The 14,613-nt window shown below is 41.7% G+C and overlaps 1 protein-coding gene across 1 annotated transcript in view; it reads left to right on the forward strand.

Moving 5' to 3' along the window:
- Positions 1-7,901, forward strand: part of LOC104985981 (prostaglandin F synthase 1-like) — a 13,294-nt gene extending 5,393 nt beyond the window's left edge. The window contains exons 4-9 of the mRNA XM_010836381.1: positions 600-677; positions 1,110-1,232; positions 2,020-2,129; positions 2,993-3,158; positions 5,019-5,101; positions 7,725-7,901. Of these exons, the coding sequence (XP_010834683.1) occupies positions 600-677; positions 1,110-1,232; positions 2,020-2,129; positions 2,993-3,158; positions 5,019-5,101; positions 7,725-7,767 (603 nt within the window). The 3' untranslated portion in view covers positions 7,768-7,901. The remainder of the gene's footprint in view (positions 1-599; positions 678-1,109; positions 1,233-2,019; positions 2,130-2,992; positions 3,159-5,018; positions 5,102-7,724) is intronic.
- Positions 7,902-14,613: the final 6,712 nt, after the last annotated feature.

Raw genomic sequence — 14,613 nt, forward strand, 5'->3', positions numbered from 1 at the left:
AGGAAAAACCATAGCCTTGACTAGACAGACCTTTGTTGGCAAAGTAATGTCTCTGCTTTTCAATATGCTATCTAGGTTGGTCATAACTTTCCTTCCAAGGAGTAAGCGTCTTTTAATTTCATGGCTGCAGTCACCATCTGTAGTGATTTTGGAGCCCAGAAAAATAAAGTCTGACACTGTTTCCACTGTTTCCCCATCTATTTCCCATGAAGTGCTGGGACCGGATGCCATGATCTTTGTTTTCTGAATGTTGAGCTTTAAGCCAACTTTTTCACTCTCCTCTTTCACTTTCATCAAGAGGCTTTTTAGTTCCTCTTCACTTTCTGCCATAAGGGTGGTGTCATCTGCATATCTGAGTCCCTTTTAGGACCTAGAAAAATTGTATTTATTACAACATATATTGAGTGTAAGAGATTGGAATAAGCCTCCTTCCTAAAGGTATTCTTGACAACTACATATATGCAAATCACTTTGCAAATATTAATATTTAGAAATTTGTAAACCTACCTGATGGAGGTTTAAACCCTGGTGCTTGGCAGCCTGGCTAAATGCAGAGAAATTATTTTGTGACATGTCTAAAATGACTGCTTCTATTCCAGCCAGGGGAGGAATTATCCCGCAAAGATGAAAATGGAAAACTGATATTTGACTCAGTGGATTTCTGTCGCACGTGGGAGGTGAGTCCAGGGAGGAGAGAACCAGTGGAGGAGCCAGAAGAGGGGGAGCCTCCTTCATTTCTTCTACCTATGAGAATGGGCTCTGGACCATTAGAGTCAGCAGTTCATGAATCTAAGGGCACGGATGCTGGGGTTGTGTGGAGGAAACCATTGCTGAAATGTTCACAGAGAGAAATGGAGGAGGAGAATTTGGGACAGTGTAGACAGGTATCTTTTCCCTTCCATGTGATATATCTTCACATGAAATTTTTCTAAGGCAGAAGCAGTAGTTTTTCTTTTTATATCATGACCTTCTTCCCAGTTTTTCTTCTTGATAGTCAAGGGTAATTCTTGATGGATGAGTGTGATTACTGATGTTTTTCAGCATTTATTCTTATCCTATTGCCCATTCCAAGAGACTGTTCATGACTGTTCACCACCTTTCCCTCCCAGGCCCTGGAGAAGTGTAAGGATGCAGGGCTGACCAAGTCCATTGGGGTGTCCAACTTCAACCACAAGCAGCTGGAGAAGATCCTGAACAAGCTGGGGCTCAAGTACAAGCCCGTCTGCAACCAGGTGAGCAGCTCAGCTCCTCTCCGTCCTGCTCTTCACAACCTCCTTCTTGCACTGGAGCCAGATGTCTGTCTTTCCTCTCCTCCTATTCATCTGACCTTTGTGGGGCAGAGGATTCTAGAGAGCAGAGCCTCTCTGGATGTTGTGAGTAGAATCTGTAGCAGTATCTCTACAGGTGGATGCCTTCCTTCTAAACTGTGGGTAGAACTCAGAACTAGAGGAAGGAGGCATTTCCCTGAGATGAAAGGATAAGCAGATGGAGGGAAAAGTGCCCTGAAGAGAACTGCATACAGGAAGGAAGACGAGGAAAACATGGAATCAGAAGTAAATTAATAAAGAGTCAAAACAGCTGAGATGGATTTTAAGGGTTTGTGTGGGGTTCTGGTGTCTGATTTCTTGGTCTAGTTGTCTCAGCCTTTATGAGTCATAAACAGGGAGCATAGTTCAGAAAAATGTGTTGGAGGTGATGAAAATCATCCAGGTTAGAGGGTGACGTTAAAGGCTCAAGGTGATGCTAGTACTTTATGAAATATTTACTCAGGAACATCTAGTCAAATGTAGAGCACAGCTTTCAATTACTCAATATTGGACTGGTTCTCCCATCCATGTCTATCATAAAATTAACTGTATAAATACACTTTTCTCTGTTTCTCTGTAAATGTTGACATTTCCCGTTTTCATTTAATATTCTAGTCTTCCCTTTAGCCTTTGAAAACTTTTAATCTTTCTCTGTCATATTAATATTGCCTTTGCATATAATCTGACACTCTTCTCTTTGGGCATTCTACAGGTGGAATGTCACCCTTATCTCAACCAGAGCAAACTGTTGGATTTTTGCAAGTCACATGAAATTGTTCTTGTTGCCTATGCTGCTCTGGGATCCCAGCGAGTAAAAGAATGGTATTGAATCCTAATGAAGACATCTGGAGTTTCCCTGAAATTCAATTTTTGATGAAATAATTTAAATAACACAGTACTCAGATAACTCTCATAGGGAGAGGGGAGAGAGGGGTGGGATGAAATGAATCCTTCTCTTTTATCTTCCCATCACCCAGACATTTTTTCTACATTGTATTAGCTTGTAGACTCATCAATAACAAATGTCTGCGTTGAAATCTATATATAATCCCCCAGTTGAGACCAGAGACACAGGCTGATGTCATGATTTACTTATTAACTAATGAACACATTTGTAAAAATAGATGTTACAAGCCTCACTTAGCTCATATCTAAAATTTGGATAATATGTAACTGCTTGGTATATCATGATAGAAAACATTTCAATTTGAAGCATTTCTGTGAACATCCTAAAAAAATAATGATGAAATAAACATCTCTTATTTTTGAGACTACTCAATTTTTATCAATACCTTAAAAAGTGAAATTTAAAAAGAATTCCTGGGCTTTCCCTACTGTTTCTCTATGTATGTCCTTGATTGCAGAAGAAAAACAACCCCTGAGAATTAGAGAAAATAATCCACAATTTGGCATTCAGGTCTCAACTCAATAATGCGTCTGAATCCCCTGCAGAGCTCTGTAAACACAGAATGGGAAGTGACTCAGTAGAGGTTCTGATTCATTTGTCTTCAGCTCAGCCATGGAATTTGTATTTCTAATAAGATCCCAAGTGATGCTGATGCTGCTGGTCCCTGGATCAGACTTTGGGAAGCACTGGTCTAGAGTGGACCTACTTGGTCTGTTTGAGGAGCCTCTTTAGAAACTGCGTAGTCTCAGCTCCGCAGCATTTCTGAAATTCCTTCCAGGGTGAACCCAAACCATCCTGTTCTCCTGGAGGACCCGGTTCTCTCTGCCATTGCCCAAAAGCACAAGAAAACGGCAGCTCTGGTTGCCCTTCGCTACCAGATACAACGTGGGGTTGTGGTTCTGGCCAAGGGCAACAACAAGAAGTGGATCAAAGAGAACATGCAGGTGATGAGCAGGGCTGTGGGCAGAGGGTTCCTAAGGAAAATATCATAGTTTCTCTGTTTTCAATTGATAAAATTGCATCATGTGATTTTTCTTAGACTGTTTGAACTGCTCTAAGAAAACACTATAGGCTGAGTGGCTGTGAAAAAAAATTAAATTTGCTTCTCACAGTTGTGAAGCTGTAGATCTGAGATCAGGGTACCTGTGTGGTTGGGTGAGGGCTCTCCTCCAGGTCACAGGCTTCTCCTTGTATCTTTACATGTTGGAGGGGAAACAGAGCTCTCCCAAGTCTCTTATATGAATATGATATTCTTGAAAACTCATTTGTGAGGGCTCTGCCATCATAACCTACTCCTCCCTCAAAGGCTCCATTTTTAACACCATAACATGTGAATTTAGGGGCACAAAAATTATGGCAGCGATCTTTAGCTTTCAAAGCATTGTGGTTTTATTTAGTATTTCCCTGAATACTAATAGGCTTTCATCTTCATACATTTAATCTTTTTGAGTTTCTGTCTTTGTGAAGTTCCTCTTAATGACTTTGTCCACTTTAGCTAGGTTGTTTCTCTTTTGATTTATTTGTAGGGGACCATTATTGTGCCCTTAGCTGTACAGGAAACTCTCCCCAGTTTCAGGATTTGATGCAGAGTTCATGTATGTATCTCTGAATCTGTGGTTTGATAATCAGCCTGCACTCAGCTAAGCTGTTGTCCTCCAGGCTGGGCTCTTTTGTGCATTTGCAGTTCAGTGTTGAGCAGCTTGGGAGTTCCGCTTTAGCAGGTAGATGTGGCTCTTGTGAGAGGAGCCTGAAGACTTCTCTGTATAGTTTTTATTGGCTAGAATAAGGCAACTAACCTAGTCTTCTTTTCAGCACAGTGATATGATTCAATCAGTGAGTGGAGGAAAAAAACCTCTCCCTTTGGGGTCACAAAGAGTCAGAGATACTAAGTGACTGAATAACAAAAACAACTGTCCATTTCCACATTTTCATTGTCAACTCTGCCACATATCAAGTGTCCATAAGTGCATTTCTGCCCACTCTTTTCTATTTAACGATTTCTATACTGTGTTACTGAAGTAAAAAATAAGTTTTGCTTTTCAGTACGGTACTTTCTACTATTTTAAGGATGTCTTGACTGCTTCTGACTAGCTCTTCTCTTATTTAAAATTTAGTATCACTATACCAACTTTCACAACAGAGTATGTGTTTAAGTCTTTGGTTCATATTGTATTGAAACAAGAGATCACTTCGGAGAAAATGAATTTCTTTACAAAATTGAGCTTTCCATTTCATTGTTATGATGTGAATTTTTAATAATTTGTTGTTCCTTAATGTTTAAACACTTCTCATAACTTTCTCTAGGAAGGTATATACATAGAGTTTTTTTAGATTCAATCATAGATAATGAGTAGTTTGATATCAGATTCCTGAACAGGCTTTCTCAGGGGAGCCTCCTTCCCACATTGCTTCAGCCGAATGCTGTCACCCTTGGGGTGTGTTGGGGAGAGGCAATCAGTCTAATGTCAGCTCAGGTTCAGGTATCAAGTCAGGAGTGTCTAAAAGCAGTGTGTTTGGAAAAAAACTATTTCAGATTTCTTGTTTTTTGTCTCAAGTGATTCACTTAGGAAGATAAGCGAGTGATGCGCTCTAATGTTTGTGAAGTGGACAGAGAAGGAGAACCTGTGGGAAGGGATAGGTTAGAACTCAGCAGAAGGTCCCAGGCTTATTCATCTGGAAACTGAGGACAGACACGTCTTCCCTGTCCCCTCTTTCTGTCTGCATCCGGCTGGAAAGTCCTCCAGTCCCCAAGGGGAGGCCAGCTCCTTAGGGGAGAGGTCAATGTGATTCTTCTTTTCTTCCAGGTGTTTGACTTTGAACTGACTCCAGAAGACATGAAAGCAATCGATGGCCTCAACAGAAATATAAGATATTACGAATTTCACGTGTAAGTGACTTGCCGATGTTTCCCACAAATACTGTTTTCTGTAGGAGGCAGGTCAGCAGGAGAGCTTGCTGCTGCTGCTGCTGCTGCTGCTAAGTCACTTCAGTCGTGTCCGACTCTGTGCGACCCCATACACGGCAGCCCACCAGGCTCCCCCGTCCCTGGGATTCTCCAGGCAAGAACAATGGAGTGGGTTGCCATTTCCTTCTCCAATGCATGAAAGTGAAAAGTGAAAGTGAAGTCGCTCAGTCGTGTCTGACTCTTAGGGATCCCATGGACTGCAGCCTACCAGGCTCCTCCGTCCATGGGATTTTCCAGGCAAGAGTACTGGAGTGGGGTGCCATTGCCTTCTGTAGCAGTCTGGTCAGCAGGGGAGCTTAGCTTTTTAAAAACTTAAATCTAGGAAAATAGTGCTGATTTCTAGAGTAGAAGTAAACCAGGGAGTTCCTGTAGACCTCATACCAGAGATTTCCTCTAGGGCTCTCTCTCTGACCAAGAGAAATGTGATGGGGCCCAGGCCAGCCCATCAATAAAATCACTGAGTTGAGGTCATGGTGAATTCACTACTTTTTGCCCTGGATCCCTGTGGTGAAGGCAATGGCACCCCACTCCAGTACTCTCGCCTGGAAAATCCCATGGATGGAGGAGCCTGGTAGGCTGCAGTCCATGGGGTCGCTAAGAGTCGGATACGACTGAGTGACTTCCCTTTCACTTTTCACTTTCACGCATTGGAGAAGGAAATGGCAACCCACTCCAGTGTTCTTACCTGGAGAATCCCAGGGTTGAGGGAGCCAGGTGGGCTGCAGTCTATGGGGTCACACAGAGTCGGACACGACTGAAGTGACTTAGCAGCAGCAGCAGCAGCCCCTAATCCCTGTGCCTGGTGTACCTCCTCTCAAGGCTGAGTGACCCAGGAAACACAGAGGGCACAGTGCCTGCAGCCTTGTATTCTTTCAGGGTCCTGTGAACATGTTTAATCTCTATTTCTTTCTACATCAGTGGAAAATTATTGTATTAATAATAACTGTATAATAATGAATCCATCATGAATTGCATTCAAGTTTTGTTGTTGTTATTTAGTCACTCAGTCATTTCCAACTCTTGGTATCCCATGGACTGTAGCCTGCCAGGCTTCTCTGTCCCTGGGATTTCCCAGGCAAGAATACTAAAGTGAGTTGCCATTTCCTTCTTCAGGGGATCTTGCTGACTCAGGGATCAAACCCATGTCTCCTGCTTTGCAGGTGGATCCTTTACCACTGAGCCACCTCAGAAGCCTGCAATCATGTGAACCCCAACACAACTATAAAATGTATTGTAGATGTTTTTATGGACGAGGGTCCTAGAAAGGCCAACATCCACCAGTGCTATGATGTCACATGGGCCTGCCCCACCCTGTCCCCTAAGTGTCTGGTGGACATTCTCCCTAATGGACATTTCTTCACCAAGACACCATCTGCTTCCTACAAATCAATCTCTTCACTGCCCTTTCTTCTCTATTACAACTCCCATGTCTTCATCCTTGTTTTCTCACAAAACTGAATTACAAGTAGATCATGAGCTTAACTGACCCTCCAGTGAGTGACTGCTTAGCAGGACACACTCAGGTAAGATTGTCTGGGTCTCTCAGGTTTCTTGAGTCAAGACTCACACCAGTGTTGCATTTGTCCATCAGGGGTCCATCTCATGGGGAGCCCCTACCCTCTTGACTTTGAATTAGTCACTAACATTGAATTCCAGCTGCCCAGTTACTGCAGGAAGATGTCAGGATTGAAGGGACAGAGGGTTAATCATACAGGGAGATGTTGGAAGGGAGTTTAGAGAGAAGGGAATACCAATTATTGGTGAAACTAAGATTTTGTTTCCAGTGAAAGATTTCAAAACTCTCCCTACTGTTTTTATAACAGCTATCATGCTTCTGATAAAAAACATAATAATTGAAAAAAGGTGGATAGTTACATTTCTGTACTCTGTTGTGGGCTCAGGTAATGACCTGAACCAGGCTCCTGGTACTTGAAATTACTCAGAATTCACTCTTTTGTCAATCAAATTGAAAAAGACAAATTCTGAAAGAAAAGTAGAAACATGGGAAAAATGAAAAAAGCAGTAATAGTGATTACTGCATAACCAATGTTTGACTAAATTAAAAAGGTAATGATCCCACTTTGAACTGTATGATTATTCAGGTGCGCATGGTAGCCTCCTATAGATGACAAGTTCCTTGCTGGAGGTGCTCTGTATTTTTGGAGTGCTCAGTATTTGCTTATCCATGAATGTGTGGTAAAGGCAGCTAATTTGTTCACTGTGCACCTTTTCATCAACTAGGGACCGAAGAGTTCTATCTGTGTTTGAAAGGACCTCCATAGTTAGCCCTAAGTCTTGTGCTCTCATATAAATTGTAACCTGAGTCCAACACCTGTCACTGTGGAGTGAATATCACACGTGAATGTTGGGCCTGGACGTGCAGGTGCCGTGTGCACATGGAGCAGACACCTGCCTGTTTAATTGTCAGGGGAGAATGAGGGACGCGTTTGTATATTTAGACAAATATATCCTGACTGCATCTATTGAACAGTACTTTTTGACAACATGGCAGATTTAATAAGTTAATCCTCCTCCTCTCTTTCAGTGGAGCTGGTCAGCCCGGCTATCCATTTTCTGAAGAATATTGACTCTCAGCTCTCACTGCGGTTCTTTGCGAATTACTTGCTTCTAGGACTATGAAGAGGATTTTTGTACTTGTTGGAGGTGCTTAAATGTCTGAATGTTTGAAAGTTTGCCTTTCCTTTAAAAAAATAAGCAGTTCATGAAACAATAAAGGCTTCAAAGTTAGAACACTTTTTTTGTGATTGATAAAAAATGCAAATTACACAAAGTTTGGAAAGTTGAAAGGAAATGATAGAAAACAAAGACAAGCTGTGATTAACCCATTTAATAATACTTAAATTTGGTGGCTTTTCTTATGATTTTCCTGTAGAAATGTGTGTGTGTGTTTTCACTTACAAAGGGAAAAGATTTTCAATTACAAGTTTTCTACTTATTTTTAACTTAGCATAATTATCTTGGTAAAATAAAAATATGACTTAAAAATCCAGTGTTATATTTTGCTTACTATAAAGCAGTATATCTTATTCTTTTATTTAATTTCTTATTTGTTTGCCCATGCTTTGCATTTTGATGACTTTTTATATATTTTGCCATTGATTCATTGGTTGTCATTCACTCATTAATTCAGCAAAACTTTATTGAATATTCTTTAGTAACACATGGTATTATCAATAAATATCAATTAAAATGAGAAATTCTTGAGTCAATAGCCTACTGGAGGATAAGACTGTGAATGAAATCAGGAGGACTTAGCTGTTAGAAATGTAAGTGCCTGTAGGAGATAATTCTGCACAATCTCTCTCATTTCTGTACATCCGTTAGGCAGAGACACCAACTACCCTTCATCCCACACAACTTTTCATTTGTACAAGAAACAGCCTTGCAACATAGAGACAGTGGCTCCATTCATTACTCTGGAACAGAAAATACTAAGTTCAAGAAGGACAAGTGTTATGTAACATTTAAGGGACAGCAAGTTGGCTGACATCACTTTACTAACAAAGGTCCATCTAGTCAAAGTTATGGTTTTTCCAGTAGTCATGTATGGATGTGAGAGTTGAACTATAAAGAAAGCTGAGCAGTGAAGGATTGATGCTTTTTAATTGTGTTGTTGGGGAAGACTCTCGAGAGTCCCTTGAATTGCAAGGAAATCCAATCAGTCAATCCTAAAGGAAATTAGTCCATAATATTCATTGGAAGGACTGATGCTGAAGCTGAAACTCCAATACTTTGGCCACGTGATGTGAAGAACTGACTCATTTGAAAAGACCCTGATGCTGGGGAAGATTGAAGGTGAGAGGAGAAGGGGATGACAGAGGATGAGATGGTTGGATGGAATCACCACCTCAATGGACATGAGTTGAGTAAACTCAGGGAGTCGGTGATGTATAGGGAAGCCTGGTGTGCTGCAGTCCATGGGGTTGCAAAGAGTCGGACACGACTGAGACACTGAACTGAACTAAAGTTGGCTGATGTGGGTGAAGCTTAGTGAGGTGCAGAGACAGAAGCTGAAGATAAGCCAGAGAAGTAGTGGCGCCATAGGATTTATGTCACAAGGTGTTTTGAAAGGACTTTACTCTGAGGGAAACGGAGAATGATATTTTGGGTTCTGAGCAGAGTAGTTGCATAAATACATGCGCTTCAAAAAAAATTACCCTTATTGCTATTTTGAGAAGAAAAAGAAAAAAGAGCCCTCTTTTAGGACTCTACAGCAATCTAGGTGAGAGATGATGTTTGCTTGGACCACAGAAGGAACAGTAAGTGCAGTCAAAGTTGTTAAAATAAGGATACATTTTAAGGGCTGCATCAACTATATTGTCTAATACATTGGACATAAAGTGAAAGGAAGAGGGGAATCAAAGCTGACTCCCAACGTTTGTGCTTAAGGGATAGGAAAAGGAGATGCCATTTTCTCAGATGGAGACAATGTAGGGGAGCACATTTTTGTGGGAAGATTATAAGTTCAATTACAGACATGTATCTTTGAGATGCCTTTAGGTACCCAAGTGAAGATGCATGCATATAGTTGGACATTAAGTCTATTAGAGAAAAGGGCTAGGTAAAATATTTATATTTGTCATATTTAGTTGCCACTTAAAGCCATGAAACTAGAAAATCAGAGATAATACGGTATACTTGAGGATTGTAGACAGGGACATCAAGCTCTATGAGAATCCAGCATTTAGAAGTTAGTTTTTTCTTAAAAAAACAAAAAAATGTGGAGGAACCAGCAGGAGAGGCAGAGAAGAAGAGGCTAGTGAGGTAGGAGGGACTGTTCTTAGTAGGCATGTGAAGTAAATGATTGGAAGAGAAAAGAATCCAATTCTTGCAAGGGGACAAGTAAGAGAAGTCTGAACCTGACCATTGGATTTGGAAGTTAACCTTGGCAAGGTCAAGTGCAGCTTTGATAGAGTGGTGAAGGCAAACTCTGAGTAGAGTGGGTTCAAGAAGTGGTGTTAAGGGATCAGTGAGAAACAGAGTAAACACAGCTTTCAAAGACTTTGCTGTAATGAGGACCACGGAACTGGCCAGTTGCTGAAGAAAGTGGAATTAAGGGACAAGTACACTGTTGGGGTACCCTGAGGAGGACCGCCAGCCTCTGAGGTCAGAGGAACAGTCCAGCAGAGAGAGGAAAACCTATGATGCCGCAGATGGAGATGGGCTGATTTGAACCATGTCTGTATTAGTTACTGCTGCTGCTACACCAAATGACCAAACACTTGGTGCCTTGAAACAACACCAATGTATTAGTTTACATATCCTGAGGCCAGAAATTCAAAATCTGGTTCAATGGGCTAATTAAAGTGCCAGCAGGCCTGCATTCTTTTCTGGAGGTTGTAGGGGGAAATCCATTTTGTTGCCTTTTCCAACTCCTAGAGAACAAGTCTTGTGTTGTTGGAAGAGGGTGTTTGCCAAGACCAGAGCCTTCTCTTGACAAAATTCTGTGAGCCTTTGCCCTGCTTCATTTGTACTCCAAGGCCAAACTTGCCTGTTAGTTCAGGTATTTCTTGACTTTCTACTTTTGTATTCCAGTCCCCTCATGAAAAGGACATCTTTTTTTCATGTTAGATTTAGAAGATCTCTTAGGTCTTCAAAGAACCAGTCAACTCCAGCTTCTCTGGCCTTTGTGCTTGGGACATGGACTTGAATTACGGTGGTGTTGAATAGTTTGCCATGGAAGTGAACTGAGATCATTCTGTCACCTTTGAGACTGTATCCTAGTATACTGCATTTCAGACTCTTTTGTTGACTATAAGGGCTACTCCCTTTCTTCTAAGGGATTCTTGCCCACAGTAGGAGATATAATGGTCATCTAAATTAATTTCAGCCATTCCTGTCCATTTTAGTTCACTGATTTCTAAAATATCCATGTTTACTCTTGCCATCTCCTGTTGGACCACATCCAATTTACCTGGTTTCAGAGACCTAACATTCCAGGTTCCTATGCAATATTATTCTTTACAGCATCAGATTTTACTTCCACCACTAGACACATCCACAATTGGGTGTTGTTTCTGCTTTGGCTCTGCCTCTTCATTCCTTTTAGAGCTATTTCTCCACTCTTTTCTAGTAGCACATTGGACACCTAGCAACCTGGGGGTCTCATCCTTCAGTATGATATACTTTTGCCTTTTCATACTGTTCATGGGGTGTCAAGGCAGGAATGTTGAAGTGGCTTACCATTCCTTCTCCATCATCAGATCTCTCCATCATGACTTGTCCATCTTGGGTGGCCCTGCATGGCATGACTGATAGTTACATGAATTACACAAGGTTGTGATCCATGTGATCACACTGTTTAGTTTTCTGTAATTGTAGTTTTCATTCTGGAGGCCATAGGATTGAAATTCTTGCTTCTTCTGTGTTGCCCTCTGATGGACAAGGATAAGAGGCTTATGCAAGTTTCCTGATGGGAGGGACTGCCTGTGCGGAAAGTATTTCTCTGGTGGGCAGGGCAATGCTCAGTAAATCTTTAACCCAATTTTCTGCTGATAAGTGGTGAAATGAGAAGAATCCTTTGTTCCTTGCCCCTGTACCATGTCCTTTCCCTGCTCTTTGTGGAAAACTTCAAAGAATAAGTTTAGTCAGAGAATTGAGAAATGTAGACACAAAGGAAAAGGGTCAAAGGAGACTAAATAATAACCGTGTGGTCATTAAGCATAATCAAGGACCCCTTCTGCTCTTTCTCAAGGGCTAGAGATAATATTCTGAACCATATCCTGAGAGCTGCCATATAGATCCTAGAGCACCAGGTGGAGAAGTTAACCACATGATGGCCAGAATATATCCATGACATAAGCTGCCACAATTCTGAGTACTGGCCTCAAGAAATGCAAACATATGGGTCCTGGAACTGAAGACTAATGTACATAAAACAATCAAGATGACACGGGTCAGACCACTGATGACCAATTTGAAGATGACTGTTAGAGCTGACTGTGCTGTTTCTGCATATAGCACCACTATCAATTCTGTATATAAGGGCTCTTACCCCACTGGGTGAAGTGGAGGGGGGTCGGGCTTGGATCGATGTCTGTAACCCCAACAGCCTAGTTGCAGGAATCCAAAATCAAACAGACTTTCCTTTCCACCAGCCTGGCCTGATTATTGGCTTTGAAGTGAAGAGCAGCTGGCCCTGCAAATGCCCTTTTGGTAAAAGTGGGACTGTGCTCCCTCCAGTAGAAGGGAAAACCACTAGGCCATTCTGGTATGACCTAAGTGAAATTCCTTATGATTATACAGTGGAAGTGACAAAAAGATTCAAGGGATTCGATATGATAGACAGAGTGCCTGAAGGACTATGGGTGGAGATTCGTAACACTGTACAGGAGGCAGTGACCAAACCATCACCAAGAAAAGAAATGCAACAAGGCAAAATGGTTGTCTGAGGTGACCTTACAAATAGCTGAGAGAAGAGCAAAAGCAAAAGGCAAAGGGGGAAGGGAAAGATTTACCCATCTGAATGCAGAGTTCCAAGGAATAGCTAGGAGAGGTAAGGAAGTCTTAAGTGATCAGTGCAAAGAAATAGAGGAAAACAATATAATGAGAAACACTAGAGATCACTTTAAGAAAATTAGAGATATTAAAGGAATATTTCATGCAAAGACAAGGACAATAAAGGACAGAAAGGGTATGACCGAAGATAAGCAGAAGAGATTAGGGACAGGTGGCAAGAATACAAAGAAGAACTACACACAAAAAAAAAAAAAAGCCTTACTGCCCAGGATAACCATTATGGTGTGATCACTCACATAGAGCCAGACATTATGGAATGTGAAGTCAAGTGGGCCTTAGGAAGAATCACTATGAATGAAACTAGTAGAGCTGATGGAATTCCAGCTGAGCTATTCTAAATCCTAAAAGATGGTGCTGTGAAAGTGCTGCATTCAATAGCCCAGCAAATTTGGGAAACTCAGCAGTGGCCCCAGGACTGGAAGAGGTCAGTTTTCATTCCAATCCCAAAGAAGGGCAATGCCAAAGAATGTTCAAACTACTGCACAATTGCACTCATTTCACATAGTAGCAAGGTAAAATGCTGAAATGCTTGATGCTAGGCTTCAATGGTATGTGAACCAAGAACTTCCCGATGTACAAGCTGGATTTAGAAAAGTCAGAGGAACCAGAGATCAAATTGCCAACACCCTTTGGATCATAAAAAAAGCAAGAAAATTCCAGAAAAAACATCTACTTCTGTTTCATTGACTATGCTAAAGCCTTTGACCCTGTGGATCACAGCAAACTGTGGAAAATTCTTAAAGAGATGGAAATACCAGACCACTTTACCTGCCTCTGAGAAACCTGTATGCAGGCCAAGAAGCAACAGAACTGGACATGAAACAATGGACTGGTTCCAAATTGTGAGAGGAGTACATCAAAGCTGTATATTTTCACCCTGCTTATTTACTTTATATGCAGTGTACATTATGTGGAATGCTGAGCTGAATGAATCACAAGGTGGGTTGAAGATTGCTGGGAGAAATATCAGTAACCTCAGATACGCAGATGACATCACCTTAATGGCAGAAAAGCCTTCCCTGGTGGCTCAGATGGTAAAGCGTCTGCCTACAATGTGGGAGATCCAGGTTCGATCCCTGGGTTGGGAAGATCCTCTGGAGAAGGACATGGCAACCTGCTGGGAGCCGGCATATTGCATATTGAGTGCATATTGCATATTGAGTGCAGCACTTTCCACAGCATCATCTTTCAGGATCTGGAATAGCTCAACTGGAATTCTATCACTGCCGGTAGCCAGTGTGAGGAACTCTGCCCATGACAAAGGTCATGAGGAAGGAGGCTTGGCATACGCAAAGGCGGGATCGAGCTTCAGGAGTCCCCCTGGAAATTCTTGAGCATATACCCCCAAAACCAGAGTCTGCCTAATTTCTGCTTTGTGCTTTCACCTACACCTCTGACTTTACAGGGGGCTGTCCCCCACTACCTCTCTCTGAAAAAAGAGTTAGCTTACAGTTCCAGTTAATAATTCCTGGGTGTGACAGTGTTTAACCTACAAACTCCTTTGGAAATCCTCTAGCCTGCCTGAATAGGTTTTTCCGGCCACATGTGATTGTTCAGAGCCTCCCAACTGTGAGAGGCAGGAGATGTTCTAAACTGTCTAAACACAGATTCTTTTGAGTAGTTAAAAGATTGATTAGAAATTGTATTGGTGAAGGGATTTTCACTTGTTGGGCCAATGTTTGCTGCTAAGTTTCCATATCCCTTACCTGCTGTGTCCCTGGCAGTGTATTGATTAATATAATTGGTGTAAGTAGTAGCTTTCATGTTTGTAACCTGGGACCCTTGAGTTAATTCTTTTTCTTGTTATAGCCCACCACACCTTTGCTCTGTAGGAATGCAACTTTATCTAATGCTTTTGGAGGGTGGCTCTTGACCAATCACCTTTAGAGAAAAAT

The sequence above is a fragment of the Bison bison genome, unplaced genomic scaffold, assembly GCF_000754665.1.
Source record: "Bison bison bison isolate TAMUID 2011002044 unplaced genomic scaffold, Bison_UMD1.0 scf7180017864063, whole genome shotgun sequence".
Taxonomy (NCBI): Eukaryota; Metazoa; Chordata; class Mammalia; order Artiodactyla; family Bovidae; genus Bison; species Bison bison.